This window comes from Phascolarctos cinereus, unplaced genomic scaffold (genome assembly GCF_003287225.1).
Source record: "Phascolarctos cinereus isolate Bilbo 61053 unplaced genomic scaffold, phaCin_HiC Scaffold_8;HRSCAF=390, whole genome shotgun sequence".
NCBI lineage: Eukaryota > Metazoa > Chordata > Mammalia > Diprotodontia > Phascolarctidae > Phascolarctos > Phascolarctos cinereus.
Window position 1 is genome coordinate 41,490,484 of NW_027556291.1, and position 27,409 is coordinate 41,517,892.

Consider the following 27,409-nt stretch of genomic DNA (forward strand, 5'->3'; position numbering starts at 1 on the left):
CAACCTAAAGGCTTCCTAAAGCCCCAGCCTTGCTGATTCCAACCCAACACCAGGTGAGCTGTCAGAGCCCTGCAGCCTCCAATTCTGAAGAAATCCTGAAGCCCAGGTGGTAGAGCAGGCAAACACCAACACCTGGACCTCGAGTGCCTCAGTGAGGTGGGGGAAACCGGTGGAAACCACCTTAGAAAACCACCAGGTACCTCAGCACTCCACCACAAAGGAATCTCCTGGTGCATTACCAGAAACGAGGGAGACAACACTGCAGGAGGCCCCAGGCAGATAAACACCCTGCAGCACCCATCTAAAAGGAGCTGAAGAAAGCTAAAGGAAAGGAAAAGCAGGCAACCTAGAAATGCCTGAAAGTTCCAGCTTTGCTGATTCCAGCCCAACATGAGGTAAGCTGTCAGAAACCTACAGCCTCCAATTGCCAGCATAAGAGGCCCCAGCACGCAAAGCCAGTGACCAAGACCTAGGCTCCCAACACAAGAAGCTTGGGTCAGTACCCCTCTATTCCCCAGCAGGAGAGCTCAATCTCTTTAAAGGCCAAGGAATAAAGAAACACCATGAGTAAAAAGAAACGTACCATAGATTCATATTATGAGAAGAGTGAAGATCAAGACAGAAATTCTGAAGAGCACAACATTGTCAACAAACCCACATCTGCAACAACAAAAGGGAATATGAACTGGTCTGAAGCCCAAAAAGCCTTCTTAGAAGAGCTCAAGAAGGATTTTAATAGTCAAATGAGAGAGGTAGAAGAGTCCTTCAAAAATACAATTGGCCAATTGGAAAAAAAATACACTGAAGAAAACAAGTCCCTAAAAAACACAATTGGCCAATTGAAGAAGGAAGTACAAAAACTAACAGAAGAGTACTGAAGGAAACAAGTCCCTAAAAAACACAATTGGCCAGTTGAAGAAGGAAGTACAAAAACTAACAGAAGAAAACAATCTGTTAAAAACTAGAATTGGACAAATGGAAACTAATGTCTCTATGAGAGAGCAAGAATCAGTCAAACAGAAACAAAAAATAAAAAATAAAATACCTCATCAAAACAACCGACCTGGAAAATGACTCAGGAGAGACAATTTAAAAATTATTGGACTACCTGAAAATCATGATGAAAAAAAGAGCCTGGACAGTATCTTTCAGGAAATCATAAAGGAAAACTGCCCGAAGTCCTAGAACCAGAAGGGAAAATAACCATAGAAAGAATCCACGATCACCACCTGAAAGAGATCCCAAATTGACAATGCCAAGGAATATAATAGCAAAATTCCAAAATTACCAGATGAAAGAGAAGGTGCTGCAAGCAGCCAGAAAAAAATTTAAATATCATGGAACCACAGTCAGGATTACACAGGACCTTGCAGCTTCTACATTAAAAGACCAAGGGCATGGAACATGATATTCCATAAGGCAAAGGAGCTTGGAATGCAGCCAAGGATCAATTACCCAGCAAAAATGAGCATCATTTTTCAAGGGAGGAGGTGGATATTCAACGAAATAGGAGACTTCCAAACTTTCCTGATAAAAAGACCAGAGCTCAACAAAAAATTTGATCTTCAAGTACAGGACTCAAGAAGGACTTAAAAAGGTAAATGGGACAGAAGGATACAATATGTTGTTAATGGGGGGGGCTGTTTAAACCCCTACAAGGGAATATGAGACTTGCAACCCTTGAGAACTGTATTGTTATTACACCTTGTTAAAGGAGTATACATAAAGAGGGTGGATATTAGTTGACTTTGATGTAATGAAAAAAAAATCTAATCAAGTGGGTTAAATGGATCCAAATAAGTGGATCAATCTGATCTTAGAAAATGTACTGAGAAAGGAGGAGGCAGACAAGGGTAAATTACATTACAGGAAAAGACACAAAATCCTATTACAGCAGAGGGAAAAAGGGGGGAGCATTGTTTGAACCTTACTCTCATCAGATTTGGCTCAAGAAGGGCATAATATAATCAGTTAGGTATAGAAATCTAACTTGCCCTATAGGCAGTAGGAGAGAGAAGAGAAAGAAAAAGGAGGGGGAAAAAAGGAAAAGCAGTAAGAAAAGGGGAAGAAAAGGGAAAGGGATAATAAAAGGGGGAAGGGACTGAAGGAGTGGTGGTCAAAAGCAAAACACTAGTGAAGGGGGAAAGGAAAAAGGAGAAAGAAAAGCATAAATAAGGGAAAGGATGGAGAAAAAGACACAGATAGTAATCATAACTGTGAATGTGAATGGGATGAACTCTCCCATAAAACGGAAAAGATTGCAGAATGGATTAAAAACCATAATCCTACAATATGTTGTTTACAGGAAACACATTTGAAAAAGAGTGACACATACAGGGTAAAGGTAAAAGGCTGGAGCAGAATATATTATGTCAGCTGAAGTAAAAAAAGCAGGGGTAGCAATCCTGATCTCAGACAAAGCAAAAGCAAAAAATAGATCTAATCAAAAGAGATAAGGAAGGAAACTACATCCTGCTAAAAGGCACCATAGACAATGAAGTAATATCATTACTAAACATATATGCACCAAATGGTATAGCATCCAAATTCTTACAGGAGAAGTTCAGGGAGTTACAGGAAGAAATAGACAGCAAAACTATACTAGTGGGGGACCTGAACCTCCCCCTCTCGCACTAGATAAGTCTAACCACAAAATAAACAAGAAAGAAGTTAAGGAGGTGAATAGAACATTAGAAAAGTTAGGTATGATAGACCTCTGGAGAAAACTGAATGGGGATAGAAAGGAATATACTTTTTTCTCGCAGTACATGGCACATACACAAAAACTGACCATGTACTAGGGCATAAAAGCCTCACAATCTAATGCAGAAAGGCAAAAATATTTAATGCATGCTTTTCAGATCATGATGCAATAAAAATTATATGTAATAAAGGGCCATGGAAAGATAGACTAAAAAATAATTGGAAACTAAATAATCTAATCCTAAAAAATGATTGGGTCAAACAACAAATCATAGAAACAATCAATAATTTCATTCAAGAGAATGACAATAATGAGACAACATACCAAAACCTATGGGATGCAGTGAAAGCAGTTCTTAGGGGAAGTTTTATATCTCTAAATGCTTACATAAATAAAATAGAAAAAGAGGAGATTAATGAATTGGGCATACAACTAAAAAAACTAGAAAAAAAAAATTAAAAATCCTCAACTAAACACCAAATTAGAAATATTGAAAACCAAAGGAAAAATTAAGAAAATTGAAATTAAGAAAACTATTGAACTAATAAATAAAACTAAGAGCTGGTTTTATAAAAAACCAATAAAATAGATAAGCCTTTGGTTAATTTAATTAAAAAACAGAAAAAATAAAACCAAATTACTAGTATCAAGAATGAAAAGGGAAGCTACCACCAAGGAAGAAGAAATTAAACAAATAATTAGGAATTATTTTGCCCAACTATATGCCAACAAATTTGACAATCTTAGTGAAATGGATACATATTTACAAAAATATAAATTGCCCAGATTAACCGAAAAGGAAGTAAAATACTTAAATAACCCCATCTCAGAAAAAGAAATTGAACAAGCCATTGATGAACTCCCTAGGAAAAAATCTCCAGGGCCAGATGGATTTACATGCGAATTCTATCAAACATTTAAAGAACAATTAATTCCAATACTATATAGACCATTTGGGAAAATAGGTGAAGAAGGAGTCTTACCAAATTCTTTTTATGATACAAATATGGTGTTGATACCTAAACCAGGAAGAGTCAAAATAGAGAAAGAAAATTATAGACCAATTTCTCTAATGAATATAGATACAAAAATTTTAAACAAAATACTAGCAAGTAGATTGCAGCAACTTATCACAAGAATAATACACTATGACCAGGTAGGATTTATACCAGGAATGCAGGGTTGGTTCAATATTAGGAAAACTATCACCATCATTGAGCATATCAACACCAAAACCAACAGAAACCACATGATCATCTCAATAGATACAACACCCATTCCTATTAAAAACACTAGACAGCATAGGTATAAATGGAGTCTTCCTTAAAATAATAAATAGCATTTATCCAAAACCTTCAGCAAGCATTATATGTAATGGGGACAGGCTAGAAGCATTTCCAATAAGATCGGGGTGAAACAAGGATGTCCATTATCACCACTGTTATTCAATATTGTACTGGAAACTTAGCTTTAGCAATAAGAGAAGAAAAAGAAATTGAAGGCATTAGAATAGGCAAAGAAGAAACAAAGCTATCACTCTTTGCAGATGACATGATGATATACTTAGAGAATCCTAGAGAATCAAGTAAAAAACTACTTGAAATAATAAACAACTTTAGCAAAGTTGCAGGCTATAAAATAAACCCACATAAATCATCAGCATTTCTATATATTACCAACAAAGCCCAACAGCAAGAGATAGAAAGAGAAATCCCATTTAAACTTACTGTAGACATTATAAAATATTTAGGAGTCTACCTCCAAAACAAACCCAGGAACTCTATGAACACAATTACAAAACACTTTTCACACAAATAAAATCAGATCTAAATAATTGGAAAAACATCAGTTGCTCATGGGTAGGCCGAGCTAATACAATAAAAATGACAATACTACCTAAGCTAATTTACTTATTCAGTGCCATACCAATCAAACTACCAAAAATTATTTTATAGAGTTAGAAAAATAATAACAGGATTCATTTGGAAGAAGAAAAGGTCCAGAATATCAAAGGAACTAATGAAAAGAAATGCAGGGGAAGGCCTAGCAATTCCAGATCTTAAATTGTATTATAAAGCAGCAATCATCAAAACTGCTTGGTACTGGCTAAGAAATAGGGAGGTGGATCAGTGGAATAGGTTAAATATGCAAGACACAGTAGTCAATGACTATAGTAATCTATTATTTGATAAACCCAAAGACCCCAGCTTCTGGATAAGAACCCACTCTTTGAAAAAAACTGCTGGGAAAACTGGAAAAGAGTATGGCAGAAACTAGGCATAGACCCAAATCTCACACCATATACCAAAATAAAGTCAAAATGGGTTCATGACTTAGATATAAAGGCTGATACCATAAGTAAACTGGGAGACAAGGAATAGTTTACCTATCAGATCTATGGAGAACAGAAGAATTCATGACCAAACAGGAGATAGAGAACATTATGAAAAGCAAAATGGATAATTTTGATTACATTAAATTGAAAAGGTTTTGCACAAACAAAGCCAATGCAGCTAAGATTAGAAGGAAGGTAGAAAATTGGGAAAGAATTTTTACAACCAGTCTCTCTGATAAAGGCCTCATTTCTAAAATACATACAGAATTAAGACAAATTTATAAGAACACAAGCCATTCCCCAATTGATAAATGGTCAAAGGATATGAACAGACAGTTCTAGATGAAGAAATTAAAGCTATCTATAGTCATATGAAAAATGCTATAAATAACTATTGATTAGAGAAATGCAAATCAAAATGACTCTGAGGTGCCATATCATACCTATCAGATTGGCCAACATGACAAAACAGGAAAATTATAAATGTTGGAGAAGATGTGGGAAAGTTACTAATACATTGTTGGTAGAGTTGTGAACTGATCCAACCATTTTGGAGAGCAATATGGAACTATGCCCAAAGGGCTAAAAAATGTGCATACCCTTTGACCCAGCAATAGCACTTCTAGGGCTGTATCTCAAAGAAAGCATAAAAATGGGAAAAGAACCCACATGTACAAAAATATTTATAGCAGCTCTTTTTGTAGTGGCAAAGAATTGGAAATTGAGGGGATGCCCATCAATTGGGGAATGGCTGAACAAATTGTGGTACATGAATGTAATGGAATATTATTGTACTATAAGAAATGAGGAGGAGGCTGACTTCAGAAAAACCTGGAAAGACTTGTATGGACTGATGATGAGTGAAGGGAGCAGAACCAGGAGAACATGTACACAGTAACAGTCACATTGTGTGATGACTAACTTTGATAGACTTATCCCTTCTCAGCAACACAAGGATCTAAGACATCTCCAAACGTCTCATGATGGAAAATGCTATCCACATCCAGAGAAAGAACTATGGAGTTTCAATGCAGATCGAAGCAGACTATTTGCCCTTTTTTTCTTCTATTTTGTTTTGTTTCTTGTTTCTGGTGGTTCCTCCTATTGGTTCTAATTCTTCTTTACAAACCTGACTAATGTGAAAATATGTTTAATAGAAATGTATATATGTAGAGCCTATATCAGATTTCGTGCCATCTTGGGGAGGGAGGCAGAGAAGAAGGGGGAGAAAATTTAAAACTCAAAAGCTTAGGGAAGTGAATGCTGAAAACTAAAAATAAAGTAATTAAAAGAATCCTAAACTCCCAGTTGCTCAACTTACTCATATCCTACGACCTCCTCCTTCTCCCCCCCCCCACAGACTCCAGTCACACACAGAGATGGTCATACCCTTGATCTTGCCATCATCAACAAATGCACCACTTTCACATTCATGAGTTCTGAAATTCCCTTCCCTGATCACAGTCTGTGGTCTTTCCACCTCTCCCTCTGCATTTGTCACCCCAAACCCTGTTTTTGTCCTTAAAATGACCTCCAATCCCTCCACTCCTCTGTTCTTTCCCAGGCTATCACTTTTGCAAGTAGTTACATTCTCCTCCCTTCCCCATCTTGATCCGTGTGAACCAGGTCAGTTCCACCCTGTCCTCTTCTCTGGAGTCCCTTGCCTCCTTTTCTTATCAAGGATCTTGCCTGCTAATCCCCAGCCTTGGATACTCCCACCATCTGCTGCCTTCACTCCTCCTCACTTGCTGCTGAACCAAGCTGGAGAAAATCATGAGACCATGCTGACTGGGTGCACTATAAATTTATGTGCCATAATCTCAACTGGCAATCCTTTTACCCTTCCCTAATAGATCTGTTGTGGTCTGAGAGGTTGAGACCCCTCAAAGACCAAAGTACAGGATGGAGTCGTCTGGAATGCATGCACAGACTCAAGCACTGTTTAAGTCAAGCTGGCAAAAAGTTTATTGTTACACTTTTCAGCGGGCAAGGATTCTTAAGGAACCTGTGAGAGACTAAGGATGGAGCTAGGGTTTATATGGGAAAGGGCGTGGGAAAGGAACGCCAGGGATACCGATTAGGTAATCTAAAGGTCCAGGTGTCTTTGGGACCTATGGATGGGAAAGTGTAGGCAGTATACCAGACAGGGAGGGAGATGTCACAGGCATGTATCTTGGGAATCTGGCAGGAGGAAGAGTCCTTGGGCCAGCCAAGGACAAAACTCCTTGGGCTGGATAAGCCACCCCTCTCTCTGTCCTGCTTAGAGAATGTTCTGCAACAAGGGAAAGTTTTCTCACAAGACAGGAGCTTACTAAGGAATTGGGAGGCTTCCAGAGACATGATCTGAGGGCTGGGGCCTGAGCAGCCCAGCACTCTCTCACCCAGCTCTGTGTAGCTGCACCAGGGAGAGAGAGAAGGGTCTTGCTGGGGCCCATGCATGAGTAATTGCTAGGCACAGTGTCCTTGGACTGGGGAGAAATTGTCAGAGGCAGTGTTTCTGAGACTAGGGAGAAATTGGGGTCCAAGTACAAGCACAAGCACCCAAACACAAGCACTCAAGCACCCTATCAGATTCACTGGGCTGCTAAGTGGTGCTGCAGTTGATAGAGCACTGGGCCTGGAGTCAGGAAGACTCCTCTTCCTGAGTTCAAATCTGGCCTCAGACATTTACTAGTTGTGTGACCCTGGGCAAGTCACTTCACCCTGTTTGCCTTGCAAAATGAGCTGGAGAAGGAAATGGCAAACCACTTCGGTATTTCTGCCAAGAAAACCCCAAATGGGGTCACAGAGAATCAGACATGACTGAACAACAGTAGATTCATTATCCTGCTTACCACAGCTGCTCTTCCAAACCTTTTCATCCTTTCCTAAACTTCTCTGGGTTCCCTTTCCCCTCCCCCCTCAGCTGAGAACCTTGCCTCATATTTCACTGGAAAATGGAAAGCATTTGCCCAGAGCTCCCTCTTCTCTTCCCCACCCTCATCTCACATCAGTCAGATGCCTTCTGCCACTGTCTCCTCCTTCACCTCTGGCTCACATGAAGAGGTGGCCCTTCTCTTTGCCAAAACAAACCCCTTTACATGCACAAAGTGAACCCATTCCATCCTGTCTTCTCCAGCAGGTTGACCCCCCTGGCACCTCCCCCCTCACTTATCTTTAATCTCTCCCTCCTACTGACTGCTTCCCCATTACCTACAAACATGCTCATTTCTCCCCCAACCTCAAAAAAGTGACTTCTGTCCATCCCCACTATCTATCATCCTACATCTCCCCTCCCTTTTGTGGTCAACCTCCTTGAGAAGGCCTTATACAATCTCTGCCTCTGCTTCCTCTGCTCTGCCTTTCTTCTGACCTCTCTGCAGTCTCTAACACTGTCAATCTCCCTCTTCTCCCTGATACTCTCTTCTCTGCAGGTCTTTGTGACACTGCCCTCTCCTTCCTTCCTAGCTGTCTGATGGCTCCTCCTCAGTCTCCTTGGCTGAGTCTTCGTCCAGGTCATGTCTGTTCACCGCGGCTGTTCCCCATGCCTCTGTCCTGAGCCCTCTTTCTCTTCTTCCTCTATACTATTTCACTTGGTGATCTCATCAGCTCCCATCAATTCAACTGTCATCTGTATGCAGATGATTCTCAGATTTATGTAACCACTCCTAGTCTCCCTCCCGATTTACAAGCTTGCATCTTTGACTGCCCTTTGGACTCTACTACAAACCAATAATCATTAAAAAGACTGAGTGCTGCTTAAAAAGAGAGAAGTTGATCACTGAACAGATTAGGTAACAAAACACAGAAGTAAAAAGCACAGTAGAATGGTGTTTTTTTAAACCCCAAGATCTCAGTTACTAAAGGAAGTAGTCACTATTTGACAAAAACTGCTGGGAAAACTAGACAGCAAGCTGATTGAAATTAGGGTTAAACCAACACTTTGTATCACATACCAAGACAAGCTCCAAATGAATACATGACTTAGATATAAAGAGTCACATCATAAACAAACTAAAGGCCAAGGAAGTGGTTACTTTTTATATCTATGGCTAGGTGAAAAGTACATCACTAACCAAGAGATGGAGAGAATCACACAAGAGAAAATGTAAATTTTGAGTATATAAACTTAAAAAGGTTTTGCACAAGTCTTTTTTTTTTTTTAGCCAAAGACAAGGTTTATTAGAACACCCGTCATATTGGGCAGGCTCTTAAGGAATCTGAATGTTGCTGAGCTATTGCATAGATTGTAAGAATCTGAACAGTGGTAGATTTTAAGAATCTGAGCACCTTAATGGAGAGAAGATGGACCTTATATACAGAAAGACTGTGGGAGGGATCTAGGAGTGGCCAACCAGTCTGGGGTGACTAGAATGGAATGGAGCCTAGCTAGGATTAAGGGTGGGAAGTGACTGGGAGCCATAGGGAGGTAAGACAATGAAGGGCTAGGCTAGGTTAAGGGTAACAGAATTGGGCATAGGTGATAACAAAAGGCAAGTTGATTGGATTATAGCCTCAGGTGAATGCCAGAGCTTTGGCCATGTGAGAAAGTCAAGGGTTTTTCCTTTTTGGGGTCCAGCTCCCATTCTCATCATTCCCCCCTCAAACAAATGGGACCCAAATTCTTTTGGGGTAAGGGGCAAAGGTCTTGGTTTCTGAAACTGCTTCCTGCTGGCAAGGGGCATAGAACTGTCCCTGCCTTGAGGGGGTTTCAAAGAGGAAATTGACTAGAACCAAGCACAGGCTGCATCCAGGGGGAAATGGGGGGACATTGGCTGGTACCCGCTGTTTGCTACCAACTGTAAGTGAATTTCCTGCTGTCTGGAAGACAGAAATCTGACAGAAAAGACTGCAGGGTCCTGATATGACAGGATAAAACATCCTTAGCTCTGTTTGGATTCAGATAATTCCGTTTTCCAACCATGCAGTATCAAATGCACCTCATAGCCAGACTCAGAAATAACCAGGTGGGTAACATTCCTTTTCAAAGGAACATAATGGGGAAACTGAGCCAGGAGGATCTCATCTTAGACTGAGGCTAAAATTGTCCTCTCAGCTTTTCCTGATGTTGCCTTCCCACCAGTGTCACCTTCTCTGAGTAGCTTGTGGCATTTCTCTCAGATGATAGATTATTGATTATCGATGGATTATTATGATCCATCAGACAACTCAAAATAAAATCCCATGAGGTTTTTTTTACCTCAAACAGCTAATTTCACTAATCACAACTTAAGAAAAACTTTTCCAGGATTTACATATCAAATTTAAATTTGTCCCGGTGTAAAAAAAAATTGTTAGAGATTATTTCTATATACTTGCAAATTCTCAGCAAGATAAAACCCAAACAAGCTTTTTGGCAATTTTACACATTAAAAGAATAACCAAAAATAGCCAAATTATTTTAGTGGTAACAAAAGTATGAAAAGTTGCTGACAAAATGATACAAAAAGTTCACCAATTTGAAGCTCATCATTAACAGTTGAAACTACAACTTTAAAAGAGTGTGCTTACCCAAGTTTGGAGGCTAGCTTCATTACCTTGAGCAGGATGTGCTGAACCTGGTGATGCTTCCAGGCAAAGTTTGCCCTAGGGCCCAAGGCCATTGCCAATGGGGCCCATACTGTAGCTGCTGCCCCTCCTCCCTCCTTCCTTTCCCGGGTGGGGGAGGGTGAAATCAAAGGTGAGGGGGAAAGGGTGAAACTCTCTTCTCCTTTGAGAGGGGTTAACAGTACCCTCTTGACTCAAGGGAAGGGAGTGGGAGAAAGGAGTGACCAGGGTTGTAAGGAGGAGTTTCAAAACTCCTTAATGATCCATCAAAAAACTTCCAGAATCTGCTAAGATATTTTTTAGCTGTTTTAACTTTTCCCTGTAACCTCCATGAAGGAGGATTCAGGGGTGTAGAGGGAAGGGAGTATGTAAGCCTCAGGGAACCAAAAAGCACCTGCAGTTTTCCCAGTTCTGTAGCACTGAGAGAATTGGGCATACACTTCCAAATAGGGTGTCTGATCTTGTCCTGTATGCTGTGGAAGGTGTACCTAGATCCTTGGCCCAGTGGACTGAAAGCCTGAGAGCTTCAGGCAGGATAAGAGACAGCCTCGTAACTGTCTGCCTGAAAAGCACTTCCAAGCCTTCCTAGATGCTTGGAGAGCAACTCCAACTGTAGGGCAAGAAAGAAGGGAGAGAGGTTTACATACCTTCCAGTCTTGGCTGGAGAAGAACTTGGGATTAGGCAGCTTCCCTGTATAGGCCACCAAAATGTTGAGGTTTAGGGGTGCTGGGACCCCAAAATCAGAACACACGGGTCTTGTCCGAAAGAATTCGACCCAAGCCTCCTTTCAGCCAAAGACAAGGTTTATTAGAACATCAGTCATAATGGGCAGACTCTTAAGGAGTCTGAACATTAGTGAGCTATTGGCTAGATTCTAAGAATCTGAGCCTAAACAAGTCTTATATGGTAAAAATTAGAAGAGAAACAGGCAACTGAGAAAAATCTTTGCAACAGTTTTCTCTGATAATAGTCTCATTTTGAGCAGGGGGATGACAGAGAGGAGGGCAGATTGGGGGAGGGGGTAATCAGAAGCAAACACTTCTAAGGAAGGACAGGGTCAAAAGAGAGAATAGAATAAATGGGGGACGGGATAGGATTAAGGGAAATGTACTTAGTTTTTCACAACATGACTACTATGAAAGTGTTTTGCATGACTACACATCTATAACCTGTATTGAGTTGCTTACCTTCTCAGTGAGGGTGGGTGGGGAGGGAGAAAGGGAGAAAATTTGGAACCCAAAGTTTTAAAAACAAATGTTAAAAAAAATTGTTTTCACATGCAACTGGGAAATAAAATATATAGTAAATGAGGTATAGAAATCTATCCTGCCCTACAGGAAAACTGAAGGGGAAGGGGATAAGAGAAGGGGATGAGATAGAAAGGAGGGCAGATTAGGGGAAGGGGTATTCAGAATGCATGCCATCTTGGGGTGGGGGGAGGGACGAGATGAGGACAAAATTTGGAACTCAAAATTTTGTGGAAATGAATGATGAAAACTAAAAATAAATAAATTAATAAGAAATTTAAAAATGTAAAAAAACAAAAAAAAAGTTAAAAAAAAAGACAATAGTCTGATTTTTAAGATTTATAAGGAACTAATTTATGACTAAGAGCCATTCTCCAATAGACAAATGGTCAAAGGCTACAAACAGGCAATTTTCAAAGGAAAAAATCCAATCATATGAAAAAATTATCTAAATCACTAGTAACTAGGGAAATAGAAATTAAAGCAACTTTGAGATTCCACCTCACACTTGTCAAATGGGCAAAAATGAGAAATATTGGAAGGGCCGTGGGAAAACAGGTATGCTAATGCAGTGTTGGTGAAATGGTGAATTGGTTCAGCCATTCTGGAAAGCAATGTGGAACTATGCCAAGAAAGTTACCAAACTGTGAATACTCTTTGACCCAGTTATACCACTACTAGGTCTATCTTCCAAAGAAATTAAAGAATGAGGAAGAGGATCTGTACATACAAAAATACTTATAGTACCTCTGTTTTGTGGTAGCCAAGAATTAGAAATTAGGGCTGTCCTATTAGGGAATAGTGAAACAAATTGTGGCATGTGAATGTAGTGGAACATTACTGTGCCATTAGAAATGAAGAAGTGGACAGTTTCAGAGGAAAAATGTGAAGACATCTATGAACCGATGCAGATCGAAGTGAACAGAACCAGGAGAACAATTTATACAATGACCACAGCATCATAGAGAAAAACAACTTTGAAAGATTTTAGAATTCTGATCAATGCAACGATAAACCATAAGTCCTCAAGACTGAAGATGAAGCATTTGATGAACCTAAAATGGAGAGAAAGAGAGAATGGAGAGACAGAGACACACACACACACAGAGGGAGGGGGAGGGAGAGAGAGAGAGAGAGAGAGAGAGAGAGAGAGAGAGAGAGAGAGAGAGAGAGAGAGAGAGAGAGGAGAGAGATTTTTGGCAGAGCCAATGGGAGATTTTTTTTTTACTGGACTATGTAGATATGTATTGGTTTGTTTGTTTTTTTAAATTGCTCAGTGGAGGGTGGTAGCATCAGGGAGAAGTTAATTTTGAATATTTGTTACTTGAAAACTTTTTTTAAAGAATTACTACAAAAAAAAAGTTATCTAGCTTCTAGAGTAGACTCCCTGTGGGCCATTAGTAACAGTATTGCCTAGTCTTGGAACATAAGTGATTCCCCTAAGAGCCAGTCTCCGAGTCTTTTACTAATGGAGAATCAGTCATTAAGTGTGCTTTGGGCTCCCACCACTCACTCCCTAGCACCTACAGCAGCAGCTGGTAAGTATGTTCATGGTAAATGAGATTCACGTTGCTCTCAGTACTGACAATGGCTGGATTTTTGTTTGTTTAAAAAATTATTAAATACCTACTGTACTCCAAGAAATGTTCTGGAAATTAAAAGACCAAAGAAGAAAGAAAGAAACAGTTAAAGAAACTATTTATGTAAAAAAAGAAACATTTTTCTGAGCTTCAGTTGCTTTTTTTTTTAACTAAATGATTATCATACTTAGTTTTTAAATCAACAATCATTTTAAAACTTAATCTGACCCTCCTACTACCCCTCTCCCAGTACTGAGCAAAGAAAAATACAAACCTGAAGAACAAATACTTCGATAAATACCTATATAGTCCGTGGAGGGGGAGGGAATCCCATATTGGCCCTGACTGAAAATGTATCCTTCTCTTTATATTTTAAGTTCATCACCTATCAGAAGGTGTGGTGTGTTTCATCTTCATTCTTTTGGATTTGTGGTTTATCATTGCATTGATCAGAGTTCTAAAGTCTTTGAAAGTTATTTTTTCTCTACGGGGGTTGCAAAAGTCTTAATGCATTTTTTAGCTTTAAGAGCTTAAAACTTTTGCAACACCCTGTATAATGCTATGATCACATTGTATGAATTTTTCTCCTAATTCTGCTTTCTTCTACTTTCATCAGTAAATAGAAGTCTTTCCAGTAGTTTCTAAAACTACCCCTTTATCATTTCTCATGGCACAGTAACATTCCATTACATCCATATACCACAATTTGTTTAGTTATTCCGTAGTAAGAGGGCAGTCCCTTCCTTTCCAATTTCTGGCTACCGCAAAAAGACTTGCTCCAAATATTTTTGAAAACATGGATCCTTTTCCTCTTTCTTTGACTTCTTTGGGGTATAGGCCTAGTAATGGTATAGGTGGATCAAAGGGTATGCACAGTTTGGCAACTTTCTGGGCATAGTTCCAAGTGGCTTTTTTTTTTTTAAGAGCCTCGGTCTTCTCATCTCACTGAGGCTTGAAGTAGGGAAGGTAAGTAAGGGCTGTGCAGATACCAGTACAGATCATCATTTCTGGCCTGGGTCAGTTCGTCCCTCCTTGGGCAGCTGGGTGCCCTCAACTCTCACCATATGTGTGCCAGATTTAGGGATTTAATGGGGATACCCTATTGGCTTAGCCTACTGAATCCCCATCTCCTGAGTTCAAGGCATCCACCAACCTCAGCCTCCCAAGGTACCAGGGATTATAAACATGAACCACCCTAACTAGCTCCAAATTGTTTTCCAGAATAGTTGAACCAATTCAATTTTGCCAACACTGAACTAACTTACTGGCATTTTTTTCTTTTTAAATTCAGAGCATTTTTTCTCATACATTTCTGCAAGAAGCTTTCCCCATTCCTCCTCAACCTTAGTATTTTCCCTCTGAGAACATCCCTACTTTATTTTCTATACAGCTTGTTTGTACACAGTTATTTGCATATTATTCCTCCCCATTAGGTTGTGACCTCTTTGAGAGTAGGGACTTTTTTTTTTTGCCTTTCTTTTTAACAGCAATGTTTAACACAGTGCCTGGCAAATAATAGGTGCTTAATACATGCTAGTTGACTGACTGGTTGTTGATAGCTTGGATTTTTGCCTTTGAAAACTGAATGACGGGACTTTCAACACATTTCCAATGTACTCAGAGCTCATCAGAGAAAAAGCAATTGAAGAATGTCAAACGTGCTCAGGGAATAATAAGAGGAACCCCTCCCCCACCCCTTTTATCCCAATGTCATTAAAAGAATTTTTTTACGTTCAGAAAAATAATTTATATAAATCAAAACCCACCACCCCTAAACATAGTAATTTTTCCAAGCATTCCTCGGTCCCCTTTTTTTTTTTCCTCTTTTTGCCGCAGTTCTGCACTACGCAGCTGTAAGGTTTGCTGCAGTCTCTCTCTCTGGTCCCTAGGGACAGCATCTCCAAAATAAACAGGATTGGTCTCTAGAGCTGGCTGCATCCGTCCAGCACTCTAGCAGGCTACTCTTGAAGGCTAGGCAAACCTTAGGATGCTAATATCTCTAGAGCAGTCTTAAACAGACATAGCTCTTTTAAATAGATAGGCACCTGTACATCGCCTAATTTGAATCATCTAATTCTTCATTGCCAGGTTCTTGGTGCTCAGAGGATGTGGAACGGGAACGCGAATACGCCGGAGAAGGCCGCCCAGGCCCCAGCCCGGGAGGTGGTCCAGCAGAAGCCGACCCCAGACCCAGCCGTGGAGGTGATGGAGCAGAAGTCGACCACCGCTCCAGGCCGGTATGGGCTCATGCAGAAGGCCGGGCTGCCCCCAACCCCTGTACGGTGCGGGATCCTGCAGAGGGCCGGCCCGGCCCCGGCCCCCGCCCCAGCCCGGGAGGTGATGCTGCAGAAGGCAACCCCGGGCCCCGCCCCTGCCCAGGAGGGGGTCTGGCAGAAAGCAACCCCGGGCCCGGCCCCAACACCAGCCCCGGCCCCGGTCCCGGTCCCAGCTCCGGCTCCAGCCCCAGCCCCAGGGGGGGTCCGTCAGAAGGCAACCCCGAGCCCCGCCCCTGCCCAGGAATGGGTCCGGCCGAAAGCAACCCCGGGCCCCGCCCCAGCCCAGGAGGGGGTCCGGCCGAAAGCAACCCCGGGCCCCGCCCCTGCCCAGGAGGGGGTCCGGCCGAAAGCAACCCCGGGCCCCGCCCCAGCCCAGGAGGGGGTCCGGCCGAAAGCAACCCCGGGCCCCGCCCCTGCCCAGGAGGGGGTCCGGCCGAAAGCAACCGCGGGCCCGACCCCGGCCCCAGCCCAGGAGGGGGTCCGGCCGAAAGCAACCTCGGGCCCGGCCCCGGCCCCAACCCCAGCGCAGGAGTGGGTCCGGCCGAAAGCAGGCCCGGCCCCAGCCCAGGAGTGGGTCCGACAGAAAGCAACCCCGGGCCCGGCCCCGGCCCCGGCCCCGGCCCCAGCCCAGGAAGGGGTCCGGCCGAAAGCAACCCCGGCCCCGGCCCCAGCCCAGGAGGGGATCCGGCCGAAAGCAACCCCGGTCCCGGCCCCGGCCCCAGCCCAGGAGGGGGTCCGGCCGAAAGCAACCTCGGGCCCGGCCCCGGCCCCAGCCCCAGCGCAGGAGTGGGTCCGGCCGAAAGCAGGCCCGGCCCCGGCCCCGGCCCCTGCCCAGGAGGGGGTCCGGCCGAAAGCAACCCCGGGCCCGACCCCGGCCCCAGCCCAGGAGTGGGTCTGGCCGAAAGCAGGCCCGGGCCCGGCCCCTGCCCAGGAGGGGGTCCGGCCGAAAGCAACCCCGGGCTCGGCCCCGGCCCCAGCCCAGGAGTGGGTCCGGCCGAAAGCAACCCCAGGCCCGGCCCCGGCCCCAGCCCCAGCCCAGGAGTGGGTCCGGCCGAAAGCAAACCCGGGCCCGACCCCGGCCCCAGCCCAGGAGTGGGTCCGGCCGAAAGCAGGCCCGGCCCCGGCCCCTGCCCAGGAGGGGGTCCGGCCGAAAGCAACCCCGGGCCCGGCCCCGGCCCCAGCCCCAGCCCGGGAGGGGGTCCGGCCGAAAGCAACCCCGGGCCCGGCCCCGGCCCCAGCCCCAGCCCCAGCCCAGGAGTGGGTCCGGCCGAAAGCAGGCCCGGCCCCGGCCCCTGCCCAGGAGGGGGTCCGGCCGAAAGCAACCCCGGGCCCGGCCCCGGCCCCGGCCCCAGCCCCAGCCCAGGAGTGGGTCCGGCCGAAAGCAGGCCCGGCCCCGGCCCCTGCCCAGGAAGGGGTCCGGCCGAAAGCAACCCCGGGCCCGGCCCCAGCCCAGGAGGGGGTCCGGCCGAAAGCAACCCCGGGCCCGGCCCTAGCCCAGGAGGGGGTCCGGCCGAAAGCAACCCCGGCCCGGCCCCGGCCCCGGCCCCAGCCCAGGAGTGGGTCCGGCCGAAAGCAACCCCGGGCCCCGCCCCTGCCCAGGAGGGGGTCCGGCCGAAAGCAACCCCGGGCCCGGCCCCGGCCCCGGCCCCGGCCCCAGCCCAGGAGTGGGTCCGGCCGAAAGCAACCCCGGGCCCCGCCCCTGCCCAGGAGGGGTCCGGCCGAAAGCAACCCCGGGCCCGGCCCCGGCCCCGGCCCCAGCCCAGGAGTGGGTCCGGCCGAAAGCAACCCCGGGCCCCGCCCCTGCCCAGGAGGGGGTCCGGCCGAAAGCAACCCCGGGCCCGGCCCCAGCCCCAGCCCAGGAGGGTCCGGCCGAAAGCAACCCCGGGCCCCGCCCCTGCCCAGGAGGGGTCCGGCCGAAAGCAATCCCGGCCTGGTCCCGCCCCGGCCCCAGCCCAGGAGGGGTCCGGCCGAAAGCAATCCCGGCCCGGCCCCGGCCCCAGCCCAGGAGGGGGTCCGGCCGAAAGCAACCCCGGCCCCGGCCCCAACCCAGGAGGGGGTCCGGCCGAAAGCAACCCCGGCCCCGGCCCCAGCCCAGGAGGGGGTCCGGCTGAAAGCAACCCCGGGCCCGGCCCGGCCCAGCCCAGGAGGGGTCCGGCCGAAAGCAACCCGGGCCCGCCCCGCCCCAGCCAGGAGGGGGTCCGGCGAAAGCAACCCGGGCCCGCCCAGCCCAGGACTGGGTCCGGCCGAAAGCAACCGCGGGCCCCGCCCCCGCCCCAGTCCAGGAGGGGGTCCGGCCGAAAGCAACCGCGGGCCCCGCCCCCGCCCCAGTCCAGGAGGGGGTCCGGCCGAAAGCAACCGCGGGCCCCGCCCCCGCCCCAGTCCAGGAGGGGGTCCGGCCGAAAGCAACCCCGGGCCCGCCCCGCCCCAGTCCAGGAGGGGTCCGGCCGAAAGCAACCGCGGGCCCGCCCCGCCCAGTCCAGGAGGGGGTCCGGCCGAAAGCAACCCCGGGCCCGGGCCCGGCCCCTGCCCAGGAGGGGTCCGGCCGAAAGCAACCCCGGGCCCGGCCCCTGCCCAGGAGGGGGTCCGGCCGAAAGCAACCGGGCCCGGCCCCAGCCCAGGACTGGGTCCGACCTAAAGCAACCGCGGGCCCCGCCCCAGCCCAGGAGGGGATCAGGCCGAAAGCAACCGCGGGCCCCGCCCCAGTCCAGGAGGGGGTCCGGCCGAAAACAACCTCGGGCCCCGCCCCTGCCCAGGACTGGGTCCGGCAGAAAGCAACCGCGGGCCCCGCCCCAGTCCAGGAGGGGGTCCGGCAGAAAGCAACCCCGGGCCAGGAGGGGGTCCGGCAGAGAGCTACCCCGGGCCCCGCCCTTGCCCAGGAGGGGGTCCGGCAGAAAGCGACCGCGGGCCCAGCCCCAGCCCAGGAAGGGGTCCGGCAGAAAGCGACCCCGGGCCCCGCCCCTGCCCAGGAGGGGGTCCGGCAGAAAGCAACCGCGGGCCCGGCTCCAGCCCAGGAGGGGGTCCGGCAGAAAGCAACCGCGGGCCCGGCTCCAGCCCAGGAGGGGGTCCGGCAGAAAGCAGCCCCGGGCCCCGCCCCGCCCCAGTCCCAGCCCCAGCTCGGGAGGTGGTCCCCCAGAAGCCTAACCTAGCTAAGGTGAAGACCGACCCTGCCCCGGTCCGGGAGGTGGCCCGGAACAAAGCCATCCCGCCCCCGGCCCGGGCCCCAGCCCCAGCCCCGGCTCCGGCCCCGGCTCCGGCCCCGGCCCAGGTCCCGGGCCGAGAGGCGGTGCGCCGGCGGCAGCAGCAGCCAGCCCCGTCCTCAGCTCAGGGGGTGATTCGAGAGGAGCTGATCCCGGGCCCGAACCCAGTCCGGGTGGTTCTGCGGCGGAAGCCAGGCCCGACCCCAGCCCAGGGGGTGGTCTGCTGGCAGAAGAGCGGCCCGACCTGGGTCCTGGAGGTGCTTCGAGAGAAGCCCTCCGCGGCCCCTGCCCCAGCCCCCACTCCTGCTCCGGTCCAGGAGGAGAGGGTCCGGAAGAAGGCCTCTGGGAAGGCAACAGCGAAATCGGCCACCCGGGTCCCAGACCCAGAGGTGTACGAGAAGGCAAAAAAGGAGAAGAGGAAGAAGGACAAGAAGGAGAAGAGGAAGGAGAGGAAGGAGGTAGAGGTGGTAGAGTTGTTGGACGATGACGATGAGGTGGTGGAGGTGAAGGATGATGAGGAGGAGGAGGTGCAGGTGGTGGAGGTGGTGGAGGTGAAGGATGATGATGATGATGTGCAGATAGTGGAGGTGGTGGACAATGAGAAGGTCGAGGTAGTGGATTTGTTGGATGATGATGATGATAACTTTGACCATGAGGTAGCCGGGCCAGCGCCCAGGAAGCATGATGAAAATGCACTGTGGTTCCAGCTTCTTCGGATAGAGAATCTCACAGGGCCTCGCCTGTTTGAGGACTTAGAGGACTGGACCCACACTCGGGTCAGGTCGGTAATTGCCGGCTGGGTGATGGATTATTTATGCATGAATATCTGTCATGCCTTCTGTGACGACCTCTCTGAGGAATTCAACCAGAATATCACGGCTATGGAGGCTGTTTCTTGTGGGGTCCACAACCGATCGCTCCTTCAGCTAAAAACTGTGCACATATGTCAGTTTTTAAAAAGAGTTTCCAAAGGAAAATCCATAGACTTGCGGTTTGATGCTAATATAGTTAATACTCCCTTGGAATCAGCGTTGGCTATGTGGATTAGAATGGGATACCGTAAAGATCCACGTTTTGAAGACATCCATGATTTACTTAGAATTCAGGCGGTAGCAGTTTGCCTGAGAAAAAGGCGCTTCAGAGAGGCAGAGGCAGTCTTTAGGAGAGTATTTGGTGAAAATGACACCAATAGGCCTCTAAAAAAGATCCTGTTTAAGATAGTCTCTAAGAAAGATCCTAACCATGCTTTTTTTAAGTACTTCAGCCATGACTGCCTGATAAAGAAAGTCAAGGCTTTCGTGTACCTTGTGATAAATGAAAAATCATCGAGCTTTCTAATCAAGAAAGCAAGAAAAATAGTGAAAAATACTCCTGCGGAAAATGAAATTGTCAGGGAGATTGAAGAAGAAAATAACCACATTATCATGGACGAATCTGCAGGGAGTCCGAAATTCGTAGTCAGGTCTGATATGAATTTCTTTTCTCTCACACAAATGAAACGCCGGAAATCAAAACAGAAAGTTTTGGATGACACGGGAAGAGAAATGGGCCCTCAAAGAAAAAAGGCCAAGCAAAAATGCAAGAACATTGTCATCGATGATGTGGAAACCATCGAAGATGACTATGAGGATGATAATGAAGCAAGCACCTCTGAAAGACCTCCTTGCAAGAAAAGGAGAACCTGGACCTGGGAAGAAGACATGAAGCTGAGGTCTGGGGTGAAAAAGTATGGAGAGGGCCAATGGAAGAAAATCCTTTCACGTTATGCATTCCACGACCGAACAAACGTGATGTTAAAGGACAGATGGAGAACCATAAAGAAAGCTGAAGTACTTTCTTCAGACAGTGAGGACTGAATTTGTCTGTAAAAGTTCATAAAAGGCAAAGAAAAAGAGAAAAAAAAGCATCTCGATCAATGAGTTTGTTTAAAACTTAACCAGTCGATGTGTTGTATTTTGAAGTTTTAAAAATGTTTCAGTGTGATAGTATATTTTCTCTGGAACAAAGTCATTTGACAGGCTTATTACTATTTTCTTAAGCCTTGTATTAGTGAGAAAAGTCAGGTTTTTTAACCGTGCCACATACTTTCTTACACACACACACACACACACACACACACACACACACACACACACACATACACACACGCATACACAGCCTTGGAGAAGAAAAAAATTATGACCATTATTCGATTTGGTTTATAAGAAATGGTCTGAAAAAATAAGTCTTTTATTAAACCAAATTTGAATGTTCTGAGTCATTGCAGAATATCGTCCTCTTAAACTAGGATACAGTGGCTTGGTTTTATGGCCTTAGTATGTCACTTAACTTTTAAGGCTCTCTGATAAAATCCCAAGTGTACAATGTTACTTCAGCATTATATATCTTCCTATGAGGAAGGTTGAAGATAATAAATGATGCACCTAAAACAAAACTTATACTATTAGTATGTGATACAGCCATGTTTGGCTTTTTTAAATTAATTTTTTTAAACAAAGATCTATCTACTTTCTCTCCTCCATCCCCCAACTGAGCAAAAAATAATAAATAAATAAATAAATCAACAACAACCAAAACAACAAAAAGAAACCCTCCAAGAACAAAATCTTCGTTACAAATATATATGGTCATTCAAGAAATTTCTGCATTTGGCTATGTCCAAAAAAATGAAGTGTAAATCTGCCCTCTGAGTCTGTCACCTCTCTATCAAGAGATGGGTAGCCTGTTTCGTCATGAAGCCTCTTGAATTGTGATTGGTTATTGTGGTCAGAGTTTCTAAGTCTTTCAAAGTTGTCTTTACAATATTGTTGTTATTGTATAAATTGTTCTCCTACTTTGTTCCAATAGACATTTAACTTAAATGTTAGGCTAGACTTCTGTAGTACATGAAGATGTACACCAAGTTCTATGATTTTGATGTTATTTAACAAAATGCCAGCAAAGTGGTTGAATTGTACTGTGAACGCTTGAGACTTGATACCTCAATTAGCAATTTTAATAGCACTCTGATTATTACTGCTTAGCATAAGTGTGTTGTTCACTTCTCCAGGATTTTGTTCTTCACATGTCTTGGTCAAGGAATATATAGAATGACTTCTTAGTAGCTATGAATGTACCAAATTAGCTAGAATGTGTTTCTTCCTTAAATTAGCAAACTAGGAACAAATAACATCTGCCAGTTTCATTTATGATAATTCTAGAGTTGCTTGGCCTCTGTTATATGTTGAAGTTGGTATATAGAATTTAAGAAGTATGTCTGTGTGTCCTTTCCATTTCCTATTAAATTCAGTGTTTAAGGAAGAAAATGTTTCTGTCTCAATGTTCCAAATGTTTTTTTCACATGTTCAATATTTGTATAGCAGCAGCATAGCCAGAGTAATTGGCCTTCCCAAATTAAAAGCCCCTGTCTGGCATCTCTTTTGCCTTAAAGAGGGGAGAGGGAGAATGTGGGAAGAAGAACCATGGGTTTTTCCCTCTTTCTTTAGAAATTTTTTTTTTTAAAGAATCCAATGGGGAAATAAGGTTTACAGTCATCGTTACAGGAATGTGTCTGTTCTGTAGATTAAGGAACGTTCACACAGGCTTGTCTTGCCTTAAAAACTCCTCTACACAAAAACCCAGTGTCCTCTGCTTATAAACCTTCTGCAGCTTACTATTGCTCATTCTGGTATTCACAATGTTCCATATTTCCTAGTTTTATTTCACACTATTCCCCTTCATAGTCAAACTGGCCAGCAAGCTGTTTCCAGATCTCATACTGTACCCTCCCTACTCCCAGCCCCCTTCTCTGAGGGAAGGTATGCTTTGGTGTAAACCCAGCTGCTAATGCTGATTCACATTAGCCCCCATGCTGATAGGGGCTGGACTAGATGGCTGTGGAGGTCTTTTCTGTGATTCTTACAAGATACCATTAGAATCAAATGAGATGACATACATAAAATGATTTTCTCATTTTAAAGTGCTATATAAATGCAAGCTATATTATTATTCTTAGTAGTAGAATTTTATGAGACAAATGTCCTAATACCTATACCAGTGAAGGATAAAGCAAAGAATTATAAACCAATATTATTAATGATTATCAAATAAAATTTTAAAATAAAATCCTGGGAAAAAAACCTACAGGGATTCATTTTAAAACTCACTCACTGTGATCAAGTTAGATTTATAAATACTAAGGATGCAAAGATAGTTCAATATTACAAGAATAATTAATAAGCATGTTAAAAACAAAAACATAACAAAACCACATGATTATATATTTAGATGCAGAAAAATCCTGTGATAAAGTACAGCTCATTTATGCTAACAACCCTATATGATATAGGCACAGAAAGATCTTTTTTTATATGATAAAAAAGTATTTAAACCCCAAAGTTAGCATTACATGCAATGGGGAAATACCCAAAGCTTTTGCAATAAATAGAGTAAAGCAAAAGATACCCCTTTCCCTGCTGTTATTTGACATGGTTTTAGAAATGTCAGTAACTGCAATAAGAGAAGAGAGAAATTAAATACATAAAGATAGGCAAAGAGGATACAGTTATCCCTATTTGCTGATAGTTTACTTAGAAAGTCCTAGGGAATCAGCAAAGAAAAAGATAATTAATTGCTTCATTAAAGTAACAGGTTTGTTTTTTTAAACAAAATACACTCACAAAATCAACAGCATTTCTTTATAACAATAACAAAATTCAGGAGAAAATACTAGAAAGAGAAACTCTATTCAAAATAACTGCAAAATGCATGCAGTATCTAGGAATCAATCTACCAAAGCACATTCAATAACTATAGATCTAGTTACAGAATGATTGTTTAAGAAATAAAGAACAACCTAAATATAGGGACATTCAATGCTTATGGCTAGTTTCAATGTAATAAAAATGACAATACTGATAAAATTAGCTTTACAGCATCAGAGCTATAGCAAATTACCAAAGGGGTACTTCACAAAGGCAGATAAGATAAAAATCATTTGGAGGAACGAAAACTCTAGAATAAGGAAATAATGAGTAAAAAAAAAAAGGAATGAAGGAGGAATTAGCAGTTCTAGACTTGCCATTATTTTACAAAGCAATAATCACTAAGCCTATTTGGTATGGATTAAAAAAATAGAAAAGCAGATCAATGGAAGAGACTAGACAAGAGAGAACCATAAATAACTGAACTTAGTAGCTTGGTGTTTGATAACTCTGAAAACATAAATTAACAAAGAAAGGACTCTATTGCTGGAAAAATGGAAAGCAGTCACTATCAGAAGCTGGGTTCAATAAATTTAAAAAAGGATGTGAATTGAATGTTAAAAATAATATAACAGTTTGGAAGGGAGGGGAGATTAGATACCTTTCACAGCTGTGGGTGACATAAAATTCTTAACGAACGAGAGGTAGAGGCAATTTTATAAAAGATAAAATGGATTGTTTTGATTAAGTGAAATAGAAAAGCTTTTGTATGGACATGTTGACTGGGAAAAAAATCTCTGATAAAGGTTTGATAGTCAAGATATATAGGTAACTGACAAACATATAAGACCAAAAGCCAATTCCTTAGTAAGTGGACAAAGGATATGAACAACAGTTATCAAAAGAAGTGCAAAATATTAACAACCATATGAAAGAATGTCCCAAATCACCAATAATACAAGAAATGAAAATCATAACAAATTCCAGGTTTTACTCCACATCCAGCAAGTTGGCAAAGGTGACAAAAGATGGAAGTAGTATTAGAGGGATTATAGAAAGATGGGTACATGAACACACTGTTGGGAGTGTTGTGAATTGGTCTAACCATTCTGGAAAACAATTTTGAATTATATGAAGAAAGTAATTAAAATGTCCATAGCCTTCGATCCAGAGATTCCATTATATGACACCCACCCCCAAGAGGGACAACAACAAAAAAGAAAGTCTTTACATACACCATATTATTTTTCAGAGATGTCAGACATGTAGGCCACATGCAGCCTGCAACACTCCCCAGTGCAGTCCAAATCAGATTAAAATGTAATTGGGAAATATTTGATAAAATGAAAAATACAGTAAAAGAGATAATATTACATTTTAAAACTATGTCAATATGTGGCCCACAAGGACCCTCATGTACACTTTGCCCTTATTCTTTGAGTTTGTCAGCACTGATTTATAATGGAACTTTTGGCAGTAACAAAGGCCAGTAACCAAAGTAGATGTCCACAGATTGGGAACCAAACTGGCTAACCAAGGTGTGGCATATGAATGTAATGGAACATTACTATATTATAAGATGGAAAATATGACTGCAGAGAAGCTATTCAGTGGGTCAATAAACATTTATTAAGCATTGCTATGTGCCAGGCACTGTGCTAAGCATTGGGGATACAAAGAGGAGCAAAAAGACAGTCTCTGCTTTGGAGGAGCTCACAATCTAATGGGGAGACAACAAGCAAACAAGCACCATATTGGGAAAAAAAGGAAATAAGAGAAGGAAGGCACTAGAACTAAGAAGAGTTGAGAAAGGCTTCCTGGAGAAGATGGCATTTTAATTGAGATTTAAAAGAAGCTAAAGAAGCCAATAGACAGAAATGAGGAGGGAGAGAATTCTAGGCATGAGGGGCAGCCAGAGAAAATGTCCAGAGCCGGCTTAGATTCTTATAATCTAGCCACTGCTTAGATTCTTATAATCTAACCACTGCTTACTCATGTTCAGACTCCTTAAGAGTCTGCCCAATATGACAATGTTCTAATAAATCTTGTCTTTGGCTGAAAGAAGGCTTGGGTCAAATTCTTTTGGACAGGACCCGCTTGTTGTGATATTGGGGTCCCAGCGCCCCTGAACCCCTAAACCACATCATTTTGGTGGCTCGTACAGGGAAACTGCATAACCCCAAGTTCTTCTCCAGCCAAGATTGGAAGGTATGTAAGCCTCCCCTCCCTCTTTTCTTGCTCTGCAGTTAGGGTTGCCCTCCAAGCATCAAGGCTTGGAGGTGCTTTTCAGGCAGACAGTTACGAGGCTGTCTCTCACTCATCCTGATGCCCTCAGGCTCTTGGTCCACTGGGTCGGTTCAAGGCCATGGACCTGGGTACATCTTCCACAGGATAGAGGACAAGGAGGGATGTCCTATCTGGAAGTGTATGCTCAAATCTGTTAATTCCCTCAGCACTAGGGAATTGGGGAAAACTGCAGTTGCTTTTTGGTTCCCTGAGGCTTATATACTCCCTTCCCTCTACACCCCTGAATCCTCCTTCATGGAGGTTACAGGGAAAGTTAGAACAGCTAAAAAATATCTTAGCAGATTCTGGAAGTTTTTTGATGGATCATTAAGGAGTTTTGAAACTCCTCCTTACAACCCTGGTCACTCCTTTCTTCCACTCCCTTCCCTTGAGTCAAGAGGGTATCTGTTAACCCCTCTCATAGGAGAAGAGAGTTTCACCCTTTCCCCCTCACCTTTGATTTCACCCTCCCCCACCCGGGGAAAGGAAGGAGGGAGGAGGGGCAGCAGCTACAGCATGGGCCCCCCTGGCAATGGCCTTGGGTCCTAGGCCAACCTTTGCCTGGAAGCGTCACCCAGGTTCAGCACATCCTGCTCAAGGTAATGAAGCTAGCCTCCAAACTTGGGTAAGCATGCTCTTTTAAATTTTTAGTTTTAGCTGTTAATGATGAGATGTTGATTCTTTGTGTGAAATAATTTGAAAGTGCATTTAACAAAACTGAAGTCACCTGATTGGTAATGGGTTTGTTTCAAGTTTCAAATTGGTGAACTTTTTGTATCAGTTATGTCAAGCAACTTTTCATAATTTAGTTACTGATAAAATAATTTGCCTATTGTTGGTTATTGTTTTAATGTGTAAACTAGCCAAAAAGCTTGTTTGGGTTGTGTATGGCTTGCTGAGAATTTGCAAGTGTGTAGAAATCTCTAATGATTGGCTTTTTACCCCAGGACAAATTTAAGTTTGAGATGTAAATCCTGGAAAAGTTTTTCCTGAGCTGTGATTAGTAAAACTTGTTGTTTGAGGTAAAAGCTCATAGGATTTTGAGTTGTTTGATGGGTCATAATCCATCGATAATCAATAATCCACCATCTGAGAGAAATGCCACAAGCATTTCAGAGAAGGTGATACTGGTGGGAAGTCAGCATTGGGAAAAGCTGGGAGGACAATTTTAGCCTCGGTCTAAGATGGGATCCTCCTGGCTCAGTTTCCCCATTATGTTCCTTTGAAAAGGAATGTTACCTACCTGGCTATTCCTGAGTCTGGCTATGAGGTGCATTTGATACTGCATGGTTGGAAAACTGAATTATCTGAGTCCAAACAGAGCTAAGGATGTTTTATCCTGTCATGTCTGGGCCCTACAGTTTTTTTTTTCTGTCAGATTTGTGTCTTCCAGACTGCAGGCCATTCACCTACAGTTGGTAGCAAACAGCGAATACCAGCCAATGTCCCCCACCATTTCCTGGATGCAGCCTGTGCTTGGTTCCAGTCAACCTCCTCTTTGGGATCCCCTTCGAGGCAGGGACAGCTCTATGCCCCTTGCCAGCAGGAAGCAGTTTCAGAAGCTGAGACCTTTGC

General features: G+C 44.5%; 1 protein-coding gene across 1 annotated transcript; it reads left to right on the forward strand.

Annotated features, from left to right (window-relative positions):
• Window positions 1–18,304: 18,304 nt before the first annotated feature.
• On the forward strand, window positions 18,305–22,171 carry LOC144455056 (uncharacterized; the record flags this gene model as incomplete). The annotated part of the gene is made up of 1 exon (XM_078148045.1): window positions 18,305–22,171. A coding segment is annotated over one exon (2,418 nt), but the record flags the coding sequence as incomplete, so codon positions are not given.
• Between the last annotated feature and the right edge of the window lie 5,238 nt (window positions 22,172–27,409).